The 15,244-nt window shown below is 41.6% G+C and overlaps 1 protein-coding gene across 1 annotated transcript; it reads right to left on the bottom strand.

The window, feature by feature from the left end:
- Positions 1–699: 699 nt before the first annotated feature.
- Positions 700–11,654, bottom strand: LOC134511431 (C-C chemokine receptor type 2-like). The gene is made up of 4 exons (XM_063325334.1): positions 11,600–11,654; positions 11,000–11,076; positions 4,707–4,866; positions 700–4,041 (listed from the first exon to the last, which is right to left on the bottom strand). The coding sequence occupies exon 4, from the start codon at positions 4,028–4,030 to the stop codon at positions 2,960–2,962; it is 1,071 nt and encodes a 356-aa protein (XP_063181404.1). The 5' UTR covers positions 4,031–4,041; positions 4,707–4,866; positions 11,000–11,076; positions 11,600–11,654; the 3' UTR covers positions 700–2,959.
- Positions 11,655–15,244: the final 3,590 nt, after the last annotated feature.

A 15,244-nucleotide genomic window follows, 5' to 3' on the forward strand; every position in this document is an offset into this window, starting at 1 on the left:
GGTTGAGTTTGTTTGTGTTCCTGCCAGCACAACATAGAAAATGAAAATCAGAAAACAAAGGCAGTGGGTATAGAATTTAGCTCATCACATGGTGGAAAAGAGTGTGCAGGGGAGAGGAGGAGTTGTGGATCATAGGTTGACAAAAGGAATTGGGACAGTGGAACAGGCAGAATGACATGGTGAAGCAAAAGGATATTTCCATATTGAACTTTGATTGCTTAAAGTTCCTTACACATAAAGCTTGGGAGATCAGGCATACCACTTTGCTAGGGTCGCTCTATGCAGTGCAAGGAGATCTGAAATTAGCTACAGAATTCTCTATGGAGAATTCTGTCTTTATTTATTGCCCTCCTTTATTTCTTCTCTTCCCCTGCTTATAATATACAGAGAGCCCTGTTTCTCTAAATTTCATCTGTCTAAAATCTGTGGCCCCAGACTTTTCCCAAAGCTCTTATAATGCTCTCTTCTCAAGCTTGCCGGTGGATAAAAGCTGTGCCAGCTACAGTAGCTTCTGGACTGGGCAGGCAGTTCTCTGCTTGATCAGTTTGGTTTCTTTCACTGGAATGTGGTATTGTGAGTGTTTAAATCCATGGTTGCATCTTTTTGCAACCTCCATTCTGAGAGCAGAGCTGATGCCCTTTGACTTACGGGGGAGAACATGGGCTAACAGTATAAGTTTCATTTCAGACACAGATTTTATTAATTTCACTGCATTAACATGAAAACAGGAAGAAACATCATTCCAACAAGACAAGAATTTAAAATAAAACACATCAGTAGAAATACCACAGTTATAGCAGAATTTTTATCACACTGAACTAATTTATGCTTTAATATTAAAAAGATGCTTTCACTTTAGTGTAGTAAAAAAGAACCAAAGGAAGGAAAAATATTATTTCCAAGCAAGAAAGTTTACTGTAAGGATAGTTTTTGGTCTTTTCTTTAGTCTTATCTGTGGCTATTAACTCACAAGGTAATGAACAGATTATAATAGCTGATAGGATAAAAGCTAACAACTAATAGAAGCAGGGCCTTGATGTTATAAGGCTAGAGGGGGAAGAGTATTTGCACCACCTAGATTAAGGCATCTGATGCCTAAATTAAGAGGCTGGCATTTCCAGGTTCCTTCTACAGTTGGACAGATAATTTTCCCCAGAGACCATTTAAATCATATGTCTGCTTCTGACTCAGGCATCTCTCTCTCTCTACTGACCACTGAGGGACCTCGAAGAGATTTGCTGTTAATTTAGGCATCTGAATCTCATGCCTAATGCTAAGTAGTGTGGAATCCCCTCTTGTGTCCTTACGTTGCCTGGAGGCTAGTTGAACTTGCCCCTCCATATTTCCACGAGCAAGGCCTTACATGCATGAGCGGTGCCTTTTGAAGTAGACAGGAAAAAAGAACCAGGAGGACAGTTCACTTGCAGTGCTCACCTGCACTTCCTTACAGTTTGAAGCAAGAAGTTCTCCACTATGCCCCTCCCTCTTCTTCTTTGCTAACATCATGTCCCTAGAATACCACTTTCTTTTACAGGGAAGCTCCTAATAATGGCATAAATGTATGGCTGTAGGACACCAGTAGACTAATGGACTCAAGTCTTCAATTAGCGTGTAGTTCTAATTGAGGTACCAGTTGGCTGTGGGCACTCCTCTCCTGGGAAGGCAGAGTAGGTATGTCTCCTCTGCAGCTGGCTACTTTTGCAGTTCCAAGGCTGCTGTCTGCCTAGAAGTGTATCCCAAACATCAGATTTACTGTGTATGTGAAGAGCATGTTTTTTTCATGCAGGAGCCTAGTTTGACACACTTACTTCATCTGCCATGTAAAGTCTTCCTCTACACACATGATCTTCCTCTACACACTGTGCTTATGGTCTCCAAAATCCTTCAGAGGGTCCTGATATTTTTTTCATACAGAATCTTGCATACCAAATACCAAGGTGATTTTCATTCTGGCCTTGCAGATCTTTGCCGATCTGCTTTTTTTTGGCTAAGTGCTGTTTTCCTTGGAGGGATATGATTTGTCAGCAACAAGCTCCTCTTTTTTGGGAGTGCAGCGTTGTCTGGTTGTGCAGTCAGTAGACTTGATATGTGCAGTTATTTGCAAAATTGCACCCACAGAAATCACCTATTAAAATCCCACTTTGGAAAATGTTAGCAACTGAACAGTGATATGGCAGGTATAAAGAATATGGCAGATATTAAAGAACTAACATCAAAATACTATAACTTAGCCTATAGTCAAAAGGCTTATGTTTAAAAATGACTACATTATTAGCTAACAGATAAATCCTTGGGTTCAATGGCCCTAATGAGATAAAGGTCCGTCAGCTCTCCCATCAGAGGAGAGATATTATCTTAATATATCTCGTATTCATCCTCAAATTACTTTTTATGGAAACATCTTTTACTTATATAGGGAAAATAAGTGGTAGGGGTAAAATGAAAAAAACTGAAAGCCTCCACCCATCAAATGCCTGACCACGTTGCAGAAAGAATACAGTCACTTCCAGAAGGTGTTCCATTAATGTTGGATACTAAACAGATACCTCAGTCCTCAAAATTTCCTCCCAGTGTTCATCTTAAAATGTTCACATAACAGTAAATGGCTCTTGTGAGATGACGTATTACTCCTTAGTCTCTTCAATATTGTATTCCCCCCAGGTAAACTTCACTGGCATTCTTTGACTGGGTAGAATTTGAGTCAAGAAACAGAATCATACTATTCTGGGCCCCATTCAAATCTTGATGTGATCCAGCTATGGTGTTAACGTTTTCTGGAGAACTCACTGATTCTCTTAGTTTAAGAATGGAAAACGCTGTAACCCCAGGGAACAGTTAACCAAGAGAAATGAGGGTCATACAGTTTTCAGTAGCGGTTGACATAAAGATCTCAAATAATGTCAGGCAGTCCTTAAGGCAAAGCGAATGCTGCAACATTTCCTGATGTTTTGGTGTATTTTTACAGTCCAGTAGAGATGTCATGCTCTGCAGTGGATGGTGTGAATGTGGAACTAACTCTTTCTAATTTTTCACGATAAAGATTTGGACATTTTTTGCAGAGGTGGGCTGCAACATGCTTTCGGAAAAAGGCATAAAGATATTTCCTAAATTTTTCTCCAACAAATGCATAGATCACAGGATTGATACAACAGTGGATCATTGATATTGTTTCTGTCACTTGAATTGCTTTCTCCAGTTGACCTTTGATTTCACAATTTGGGTTGAAAAGTGAACCTTGAAATGTATGCAAAAAAGAAGAAACATGGAACGGTGTCCAGAAGATGAAGTAAAAAACCATGATCACGAAAATAAGTCTGACTGCCTTCTGTTTTTTCTCATTCTTGCATCTCAATAATGTTTTTAAAATTTGTGAGTAACTGAAAATCATAATAAGCATTGGAACAATAAGTCCCAGAATGTTCATCTTTAAAATATAGGAGTACTTCCAGTTTATTCTGGAATCGCTTGGATAATGAGCACTGCAAGTATAACGTGAACTTTCCTTTTGAGTTTTGTGAAATACTGTCCCAGGAACAGAAGCAAAAATGGCAACAGCCCAAGTGACAGCGCTGGTGAGGATGCCATAGGTAACTGTCCTAGCTTTTAAAGCAAACACCGCATGCACTATGGCCAGATACCTGTCTAGGGTCAATAGGATTATGAAGAAGATGCCGCTGTAGAAGCCAAGGAGGTAGACACCTGAGAGAATTCTACAAAGCACATCCCCAAAAATCCAGTCGTGAACAGCATAATAAGCCCAAAAAGGGAGAGAAAATACAAACAGCAAATCAGAAATTGCCAGATTGAGCAGGTAGATGTCAGTCATACTCCTCAGTCTCTTGTACTTTACTAGGATAAGGACAACGAGCATGTTGCCTATGAAGCCAAATATCACCACCAAAGAATAAAGCGGTGGCAAAAGTTTTGCTGCAAAGTGCTTTTCCTCAGTTCCCATGCATGGCGCTGAATCACTGTAGTCAAATTCTGTCGTCAGTGACCAGTCGGCTAAGTCCATGGTTTGGTTTTCCATGGTGTGTTGTTCTGGAAATGAAGAAAAAGATGTTAAACTAGAGGAAACTCCAAGCTTGGCAGTGAGGGGAATGAAACACGTTGATGTCCTCTTCTGGAATGCATTTTGCTGTTGAGCACATCAGCAATACTACGTCAAGGTATGGAAGCCAAACGAACTTGCGGAGCTCCCAGGAAACCCATCTATATACCTGTGAAGTCACGTTGCTGCATGTTGGAAGTGCACGGCGTGTCATTTCCTATGTGTACGCTCTGTGGTGCGTTTTTCCTCCTCAGTAGAGCCTGCCAGCTGCCTGACCCAACCGGGAGCAGAGGAATGATGAATTTAATCCAAGCAGTGGGGAGTTTGGGGTTGTTGTGGTCAGCAGTGGCTTTCCAAAGGGGTAGAGCAAGCCAGCAAGGCAGCAACAGGGAAGCCCAGCAGCTGGCATGCAGAGCGTAGCCGTGCTTCTCCTTAGGACCTGGCCACCTCCTCATGGTGCCAGCCTGTACTGTAGCCCTCGCCCAGGGAGGACCGGGCATCGGCAAGGTGTAAAGCAGTGCCTGCAAAGGCGCTGTGACCTGGGTAAAACACACTGAGTGCTGCTTGTTCAGGTTGTTCATGACTTCTTGGGAGCCTTAATGCCTGTGGGAATCATGTGTAGAAATGACCTTTGCACAGTAGTAAACGTACGCACCTGGTGGACCTGCTGTCCTGGGTGTTGCAGAGCAGCAAGTTGGCAGCGTTGGTCTGGGTTAAAATGGCAAATGTTGTGTCCTTCACAGAGTCTGGGTCAGGCGTAGGCCATGGAAGCGTGCAGGTCTTGGGCGGCTCTGGAATGAAAATGCTGCGCGGTCCTGTAGAAAGAACAGACAGGCAAAGACCTTGGCAAATGGCATAAGGGGTGGCAGTTGCTATCAGCGTGGCATGTATCTGTGTCTGTTGACACCTTTATCTGTTGTGGCATCTTCCTGTCAATTGAAAAATCTCCCCAGTGCTCAGGGATGAAAGAAGTTTTGATTCCTTGTTTCAGTAGCTGTTTAGCAGCCGTGATTTAGGAACTCGAAAGTTGAGATTGGCTCAGTGTCTTGGAGAGGGCACAAAGGCAGGAGGCCAATATGGCCATCGCTATGAGTGTGCATTAACGGTTCTCCATGTGTAGCGGTTGTTTGATATTGTCCCTCATCCTTTGTTAGTCAGTGCTTCCAGTGAGGTGACATAGAACCTGAGGAAGTGCAAGGGTTACCCCAACTCCCTGTCCCTCCAGTTTTGGTTTGGGGACTGTTGGAGGGACAGGGCTTCCCTTGCAAGAAGGAGTCACAGCCTGGGAGGTAAGTGTGCAGCAGAGCTGTGAAAGCCCTCACGCGAGTTTTGTTATGGTGGGGGCAGATAAGGGCTTGCTACTTTGATGTCAGCCCTTTAATTTTGCCAGACGCTCCCCCTTTCCCAAGTCCCTGGCAGGACTGTGATCCAGATGCAGAAGCATAGTTTTCTGTAATTTGGTCTCTGAGAAGTCGAGGAGCTCTGTCTTCTCACAGACCCCCCGGGAAAATGGAAGAATTCCTCCGTGTCCTGTGAGTAGCCAGGAAGAGGAATTTGTGCAGATGGGTGTCAGAGGGCCCGAGTGCTTCCTGGTCACTTAGTGGGGAAGTGAAATCGATGTGTTTGGTAGCCACTCGAATAGAGCTATTTGCTGTCTGGTGCAAGGGCCGCTCTTTCTTCCTGCGTGATCGTGCCTGCCTTTTGTCAGGCACTTCATGGGAGATTGGTGGCCGTTCATAGCAGGTTGATGGTTTTGAAATCTGCATTTTCCTGGCAACTTGATGCCTGTTCTCTTGACAAAGGCAACGGAGTGTCCCAACTCCCTCTGTGATCCCTGGCCACTCTCACAGTGCAGCAATGTTTGCTCCTTTCCTCTTACTGTCCTGCCGTGCGCTTTTTCAATGGCAAGGTCTACCCTGTGTGATTGCAGAGGTCTTTTGCAGAGACTGCGTTCTCAAAACCACCACTTTGTTCTCTCTGCACTTGAGTTCTGCAAGACTAAATGTAACTGAAGAAACTCAGCCCATGGCTGGAGTGACACTGGTCTGCTTTATAGTAGAAGCTCAATTTGATTAAATGGTGGGCCATTCTGAGCTGTAGCATGCGAAATTTCTGAAGTGTCTTAAGCTTGTGTGAGCCTACTTAGCTGTTTGAGGAAAGGATTATTTCCTGATACCAAATTGCAGAACATTCAGGACCCAGAGGTCCTAGTTTTAATCTGGTCTTTGCCTCACTGTGTATATATATATATATGTACACACACATATATATTTCATATATATATATAGAAATATATATAATATAAAAAATATTCTTGAACAAACGTTATTGATTAAGCAGTGTTAAAAAAATTACTTTGTGTGTATATGCACAAGTATAAATACACATATATATATACAGTAATATCTATATAGAATCATGGAATTGTAGAATCATAGAATCATTTAGGTTGGAAAAGACCCTTAAGATCATTGAGTCGAACTATAATCCTGACACTACCAAGTCTAACACTAAACCATGTCCCTCAGCACCACATCTACAGGTCTTTGAAATACCTCCAGGGATGGTGATTCAACCACTTCCCTGGGCAGCCTGTTCCAGTGCTTGATAACCCTCTCAGTGAAGAATTTTTTCCTAATATTCAACCTAAACCTCCCCTGGCACACGTAGCCTGGTTGATTCTTTGTACGCAAAGAAAGTAAATTTTTTTAATTTAGTTTAGAACATATGTTGAGATTTAAAAACAACAGAAAATAATTGTGGGAGTAACAGAACTAAAGGTAACTGATTCCCTACAGATTTGTCTCCTTTGCTTCCCAAGTCTTATCTCCCGGTATGGGTTGACCCCAGCCGGCAGATAAGCCTGCATGTATTCACTCACTCACTCACTCACTCACTCACTCACTCACTCACTCACTCACTCCCCCTCACCCCACTCCCCCACCCCACCAGAATGGGGGAAAGAATCGGAAAGGCAAAAGCAAGAAAAACTTGTGGATTGAGATAGAGATAGTTGAATAAGTGAAGGAAACAGAAAAAAACACAAGATGTGATACACTTGCCACAAACACTTGCCACAAAAAGACAAACACTTGCCACCTCCCACCAAGCAGACCGATGGCCAGTCAGTCTCTGAGCAACGCCTGCTTTGAAAAACTCCCCCGTGAGTTTTATTGCTGAGCATAAAGTTATACGGCACAGAGTATCCCTTTGATCAGTTTGGGTCACCTGTCCCAGCTGTGGTCACAAATGTAAAAGATAGCACCATAAAGGCTGCTGTGAAGAAAATTAATTCCATCCCAGCCAGACCCAGTATGCCTTCCCACTACCAAAATTGAGGTCCTGCCCTGTACAATTCACAACGATGCCGCCTAGAAAGACAGCATATACTGTGGTTATTTTGTTTACTGTCTATGACCTGATGGGAAATCTCTGAGCATTTGCATGGGATAGAAGTCAGGTCCCCCTCTTCACAACATGCACAAAATATTTAAAAAGTTTTCTGAAATGATTTCTAAAAAATTCCCTATCCTTTGCACACAAGCAATGTTAATCACAAAGAGCTGTAGAAAACTGATCTCGCTAACAAATTCTATTGGAAACTACTGTTTGCATTTGATTTTTTTTTAATTTATCTTTAACCATTTTTCCAATTTTCATTTTCAAGCAGAAAGGAACATCTTCTGCTGAAGCTGTAGCCCTTGACAAGAAGTCTGGTTTGGGCTTTAAAATTATCTAAGCATGAACCTTCAGAAATGGGTGTCTTAGCAAAGAAATCTCCAGGTTTATCTCTGCTCTTGTGCTGCAAGTTATAAATGGGCTATTCTGAGAGATCCTGATTTGGGAACTCGTGATTATTTGGCTTATTTCCCTCTTATTTTCCTTCCAAAATTACAAATGGATGCTCAGAAAGCCTTAATGATTTTCATTTGTGGGGCTTTCTCTTTTGCTTGATGGACTGCATGCAGCCATCAGTGCCCACCATTCTGTTTACACACCCAGTTTCTGCATGCACAGGGTAATTTTGATTGCTAGCAGAAATTCTGGGCAATTTCTGCAAAAGCAGGCAACCGAGTCAAACCTAAGGTAGAAATATAATAGAAGGAGAGCTTTCTCTTTGGTGCCCTTCTTCCCTTCTAATTTATCCTGTGTGCTTATCATGCAAAAGCATCTAAATATACGAGCAGTCCAATAAGAAGCTACTCTCGTTTCCCCTTGGAGGACTGGTTATGTTCTGAGTCTCCAAGATGGTGGGTACAGTGAAGTGTGACCAAGCCCTGGGCCAAATACCTGCACCCTGGGAAAGAGTTCTTGCAGAGAAAATGGGGTTACAGCTAGGATGGGAGAAAATTTTATTTTCTTAATCATTGTAATGTTGTAAGCCAAAATAAGTGTCATTTCATTTCTTTAAGTTTTAACAAAGCTGCACTTACAGCAACATCAGAGATTCTTGTAATGAGGGTGTAGCTCTGAATCATGTCTTTTCAGATTTCTGTATTGCAGCTGCTTGAGAGAAGCGTTGCTAGCTCTTGAGTATTAGCTGTTATCTATAGTATGTCACCTTTAGCTATAGAAGGTCCAGGTGCTGGTATGACCATCACGCATTTCCATTTTAGAGTTATTCAGGCAAAGAGTTGCTACGCTGACTTATTCAGAGATGGCAGTTGTCACAGCTCAATGAATCTGCTGTGCTCTAAAGGGGATTTGGACAAAGTTTCCTCATGGAAATCAGAATATTTGATAACCACAAGGTAGAAGAGCATCCATGTATTAAGGGAGCTGCTTGCCTCAAAACTGAATGATGCCCAAAGTTCCCTTTCCCTTTTTATGGTCTAAGACAAGGTTTCTCTTTTGAAATGTATGAACAGGTAACACAGCACTACTCCCTCTGCCCTCACTCTTCTCCTTTTCACAAATGGCCGTGTTTGTCTTACGGAAAAAGAAATTGCTTAATGACATGTAGTCAGCTTAAAAGTGTGTGTCAGCAGCACCTAGGGCACTTATGAAGAGAGAGAAGTACAATGTAGCACAGAGTAAAACTGAAACTTCAATGAAGAAAAATAATGCCCTATATCCTGATGGCAGGTCTTACAAGAGAGGCGCCCAGTGTTTCCTGGCAACAGCTCTATCTCTTTAACTCTGCCTTTGACTTGCCAGAAGGAGTCTGTGGACAGGCAAAACTATAGAGAAGACTGTGCACAGACACCAAAGATATCATGGGGAGCAAGCATAAAAGTATGCACTTTTCTTGAGTTGCCGAGAAAGCTGAAGGAAAAGATCGAAGAGTAAACTAAATGTTGTATGTAAGACTCTGAGATGATAGTTGCCCTCAAACACATATTTTCATGTGGTAGTGACCACAGTATTTCTTTCCAGGATATCGCTGGGGAAAGGCAGTCCCTTCCAAAATTAAACCTTGCGTTGAAAACCTCTTCCTCTTTTATAACAGCTGAGCATTAGAAGCATCTCTTCAGAATTGCTTGCCTCCTAAATGATAAGTTTTTTTCATCCCTGATGATCTTTCAAGGAAAAATATGTTCTCGGCTGGAAAAAACAGGATTAATTCTCTGTGAACCCTCAGGATCCAGTTGTTTCCATGCCCCACCAAGACCAGAAAGACAGTCTTGCAAAAATTCTGAGCTTTTCTGCAATGAAATAGTCAGTCTATGTGGTCACAAGACAAACGAAGTAGGAGGTGTTCTTAACTAAAAAAATGTACAGTAAAAGAGTAGCATAAACACTGAAAATAAGCACTCTGAGAAAGTGAAACTTGAGAGAGCTATTAAATGTCTTCCTCCAAATTTATGACTATATGTATAAGAGGGTTCTTTTGTGTAAGCCAAGTCCTGTGCTAGGATCTGTTCAGGAGTCTTTTTTCAGTGTCTCTGCTTAAACTGCTTCAGATAAACTATTGAATTCAGAGTAATTCAAACAATAATTGTAGTCACAACTATGCTGGGGATGAACTAGAGTATAAAAAAAGGCAGTTTGCATCTGGAGTGGAGATTACCAACATATGTCGTACGATCACGTCCCTGTCATGTTATTGCTACAAGGGTCTCCACACAGAGAAGTTCAAGCCCACTGCCCTGGCACTGTCAACCGTTCCCAGCAAATGACAGTGCAATTCTCCCATGAAAGCAAATGTTGCTATAGCTGTATATTTGATATACTACCAAAAAAAAATATATTCTTAGGCTATTGTATCTTTTCTGCTAATATCCGAGTGGCAAGTCTCATTTATCCAGGCAAAGGAGCTCACCTCTCCTTGTGGGTGAGAATAGTACAATACCAGTGTAGTATTGATGAATTTTATTCATGTAAAACCTCATTAACAAAATTTGCTAGCCAGATCATGACTTGCCATAAAACTGATATCTCCAGTTGAGGTTTTCTAATGTGGTGGATCAGAGACATCACACTAAAAAAGAGGAACCAATCCCAAAGAACTTATGTCTTCATAACATGATAATGAAACACCTTTAAGAGACTTTAGTGCTTGAATAATATAAAGGAACCATGTGATAGGATAGCGATGAAGACTATCCACCATCTGCATCTGATAGAACAAGATGTGGCTTAGATTTGGAGAGGTTAGATTAAGTGTGAAGGATTTCATGTCTGATCAGTTTATATCCTTAGACAAATACATTTTCAAGCAACTGACCTCCTGGAGCAGCTTCAAAACCAAGACCCAATAAGTTTCTAGTACAAAAAGGATTGTAATTTTCTACACAAATTGTCCAGTTCAATTCTCTACTCTCACACTTAGCCTTATGCTGAGTTGTAACCTAGTTACAAGATCCAATTGTTCTTAAAGATAGTGCCTCTGCTTGAATGGTAGCTCTACTCCACTGTCATCAGGCACATATACTTCTCCACTGAGTGAATCTATATCTCTATATACACATTTACATGTAAAAGAAGGGAAAAAAAATAGCTACTCACTGATTTATCAGGCTTGTTTTGTCTGACCGTGTCTTCTTCTTCTTCTTTGTGAACAAACACATAGTTAAACCCTACATCTGAAAATAGGAAACAGCACTTCCTGTGTGATCTATTGCAAAACGTTAGTACAAGAATCAAGGGTACGGTTCTTCTTTTCTGAAAATGCTCCATTTTCAGGCCAAGTTCAGAATGGAGGGATGAAGACTTTATGGGTGTCTGCTTGTTCTGGACAAGCCGGAACTGGAGCAATCAGTATCTGAACTACTTCATCTCTACTGGGTGGTTGAACTCAGTAAAATCCTGTTCTCAGGACAATAAGTATTTCTAGCTGCTCTAGATACTTCTGCAGCTCAACAGAAAGTGGGCTGAAATACCCGGCATACAGAACGTGTGCTTTTAAAGTTATATTCAGGCCTCCAAAATGACTGTTGAAACAACACCACCAAGGTATTCTTCCTGTTCATTGTCACTGACTGATTTCTACATAATTTCTACATGGTTCTCCCTTTCATTGTTACTAGTGAAAAAGAATCTATAAGCAAAATTAGGATATGTTTATACAATGCAAAGCAGTGTCGTGTTAGACATTATCACACTTACCTTAGGTGAGCATTGTGAAGAGAGACAAGTTAAGGTCCAGAGGTTTCAGAGCTACTTAGGTCAGGTAGAGCACTGTACTGGTAGAGCTGCCTTCCTTCCAGTTACATGACCAGCTCATGCAGTCTACACCACAAGGCACCATGTGGTGTAGACACCCTCCTTGAACATGTATTGTAATTTTTGCAAAGCCATTTGTAATGATCTTAGGCTTCTAAGAGGCTGCTGTATGAGGCAAGCTGGAACCTGCAGCTCATTCCCATTTTGATGTGGTGACATTGCATGATTGAAAGCAAGAGAAGAAAAGAGATTAAAATAACAGAAAGTAGTTAAAATATATTTTTGCTTCAAAGGCAGGAAGTATAGTTGAGTGTACAGGCTGGTGTCATGTATTTATTTTTTTAAAACATTCACTTCACCAATGCCATTGGCACTGCAGCCGCAACAGCCTCCAGCAGTTGGAGTGATAATGTAACCGATCGTTATAAACCAGGACTGATGAATAATCTGGCCACTTATCTGCTCCCTGAGGAGCCTTTTTACAATTTTATAGCAAGTTATAGCAAGGCTACGTTTTTCTAATTTGCAGGTATTTGGCAGCAGCTGTTGACCCTTTTCTCTAAGACTGCTGGGTGGTTTCCTGTGGTATTCCTGAAATGCTGTAAGACTGGCTTGTGCTAAAATTACAGCTGGATTTTGTCATTTCCTACAAAATCTCTGGAGTTTCAGTAAAACCAGTGATGTAACCTGACCACACGTGTTCCAGAGAGTATAAAAGAGACTCACAGAGCTGTTTCAGAAGGAGCACCTAAGCAAGCCATTAGGAAGAGGGATCTCTGTGATGGCTGAAAGAACACAGATATTTCCTGTTGATCAGAAGGCGCTGTGTAGATTTTGCTGTAAACATAGACCACAAAGCCCTGAAAACCTTCAAGCCTGAGCAGAAAGGGCCTTCCCTACAGGGACACAGTGAATAACAGGGAGATACAACCCAAATATCTTTCTATACCATCTCCCTCTGAGTTGCTGTCTGAATTCGAAGTTATGTTTTTTACCACTTGGGACATCTCTTCCCTCTCAATGTACAGGCTGCTAGTTCAGCAGTTTTGTTTGCAAGTTTGTTCATGAGTTGCCTTTGTGAACTACTATGCCTGGAAAAGAAATGCTTGGCTTGCAGGATCAAAAATCCTGCCAAAAGGCACTTTGTTTTCGCTACCCCATAAGAAATAGGGGCACTCACCTGGAGAAGGGACTTGTCTCAGCTCTTGAAAGTGTGACTCCTTTGGAGTCCATTGCCCAGAGTCTGTGGGTGAGTGTAATTGTCTAGAGGAACCAGAAGTAATCCTTGCCCTCTTCTCTCCCCGTCTTGTGACATGGGGGCTACTTTATGCCTTTTTCAGGGACTTTCTGGAGTCACCAAGCTCCTTTCTTTTGGTTGCTCTATCAGTTTGCCAAAGCAAAAATCACGGCTGGAACTAGCAGAGTCAACCTGTAGGTGATGACAAAAGTTTTGGAAACTGCAAATGCGGCACCTCAAGATTGAATCCTTCCCACACAGGAGAGGAAAAAGACTTACTTGTATAGTAAGCAGCCTATGCAGGCAGTACTTTCTAAACAAATGTGAGAAAAAATATATACAAACCTGCAAGCGTCCATATTGATAGAACTGCTAAAATTTGAAGTCTCTCAGGAATGGATGAATTCTTGTTTTCATTTTCTCTCTTACACAGACCAGTGCTAGGAAAGATCACAGAAGAGTCATTCTTGGAAGATCTACGTGCTAGTTTCATAATCTCTGAGGTAAGCAGTGGTCTTGAGTTTGGCTTAATGGGTTTGGTGGATCCCTGTGCTGGGAATTGAGTGACTCATGAGTTATGACTCCTAATTTGAGAAAGAAAGCACAGTTTTGCACACATCGTTTTGAAAGAGTTTTAATTCTTTGTGCTTCCAGTCTGGGTGCTTACACTGAAGACAAGTGGACAGTATTTTCAGGCTTCCTGAGCTCCAATTGCTCTGACCTTTGAAAGTCAGGGACCGTTTCTTTCTAAAACGGTAATACAAATAATTGGAAGCTACTTCAGAAAGTTTGATTGAGATTAAAATAAATGAAAAAAAGAAAGATTCAAAAGAGAAGACATATCTCATATTGGACACTTAATTTTAGGCACCTGGGAATACATTTTGAATTGTAGCTAAATTATTATAATATTATAAAGGTAGAGCCTGTTAGAAAGGACAGAGCCACCTGAAAATCCCTTTTTCAGGGATGCTAGAACTCTGAAGAAATCCAGGAGAAAGGAATTAAGTGTTCATCGGTCTAGAAAGCATGGCCCGTGAGCAATGATTGGGAAAGACTAGATGATCTCTGGAGAGTTTTCTCAGACTTACTTTCTGTGATTTTACTCTTAGCATCTTTCCTGTAAGGGTTTAGTGAGCTTTATAAACATTATCTAATCCAAAGAACTGCCTAGGAGATGGAAGCAATGGGAGAAAAGCCTTCCAAAGTCAGAGACATTGCCAGGTGAAGATTGCTTGCCTTATAAAATTCGAGACCTGCTTAAGGTCTCCACCTACAAAATTAGAAAAAGCAAGAAGGGAAGAAAAGAGTACGTAAACTTCTGTAAACAGGGAAGTACCACTTGGTTGTACCAAAGAGAAGAATCAAAAAATAACGAAAAATTTCTGCAACTAAACTGTCTTACTTCAGTTGGGACTTTCTACAAGCTGTCACAACACTACCACTGACAGAATTGAAGCAAGGGAACCAAACCATGATGTGCTTTTGTTACTCTGTCAACCGCTGAATGTAAGAGAAAACCGTTTTTTTCTGACGATAATAACTGTTGCCTTAAGTTTAGAATGTTATGTGGATACTGAAGTCAAGATGTGGTGATACACTCAGGGCACTGACATAATTTTCCTCATTTCTTGAAGAAGTCTCTTTTCTCTTCCTGAGGAGGGAAAGGTAGAGTTGGAGACAGTTCACTGTTGGCAAAAAATATTGGTAAAATTACCAAGCAGATTAGCTAAATAGGAGTGACTGAACCTCAGCTGTATGCCACTAAGACCATAGCAAAGATTAAGCAATGGCCTTGCAGTTCATCTAGTATTCTAGGTCTCCCATGTGGAAGGAGGAATGCTGAATTTAGTCCCTGTGTCAAAGCACGTTTAAGAATTTTAGGCAAAGCAGGACAGCACGAGGAGTGAAGGTGCATACCGATGGAGTTGCTTTCCCATTGCTCTGGTGTGCTTCAGCCTGCCTTTCTATGATGAAATTGGAGGAAGTAGGTGTTTTGTGTTGAAAAAGGAGTTCAACGAACGTATTACTGAGTCCTGTGCAATAGGCTCCTCTTGAGCATCCTCATCCACAGTAGCCCTCAGCAGACATTTTGGTGACTGTCCTCAAACTTACAGGAATGGACATGTGTCAAATTTGGTTGAGCACAAGGAGGAGCCCACAGAGGAACTTTGCAAGGTACGTTAGTAGGTAATTCATTCCAGACTCTTTCAAGCTGAATGTTGTAGACTGTAGGAATCATCTCTCCCACCCTTAGCTGGTAATTGGCTAGCTAGTGTAAGGGCTCCCTCTATAGTCAAAGGATAGAGGTAGGTATTTGCAGAGGGTAACTGCCTCTGTCTTAAACTACT

This window comes from Chroicocephalus ridibundus, chromosome 2, assembly GCF_963924245.1.
Source record: "Chroicocephalus ridibundus chromosome 2, bChrRid1.1, whole genome shotgun sequence".
Taxonomy (NCBI): Eukaryota; Metazoa; Chordata; class Aves; order Charadriiformes; family Laridae; genus Chroicocephalus; species Chroicocephalus ridibundus.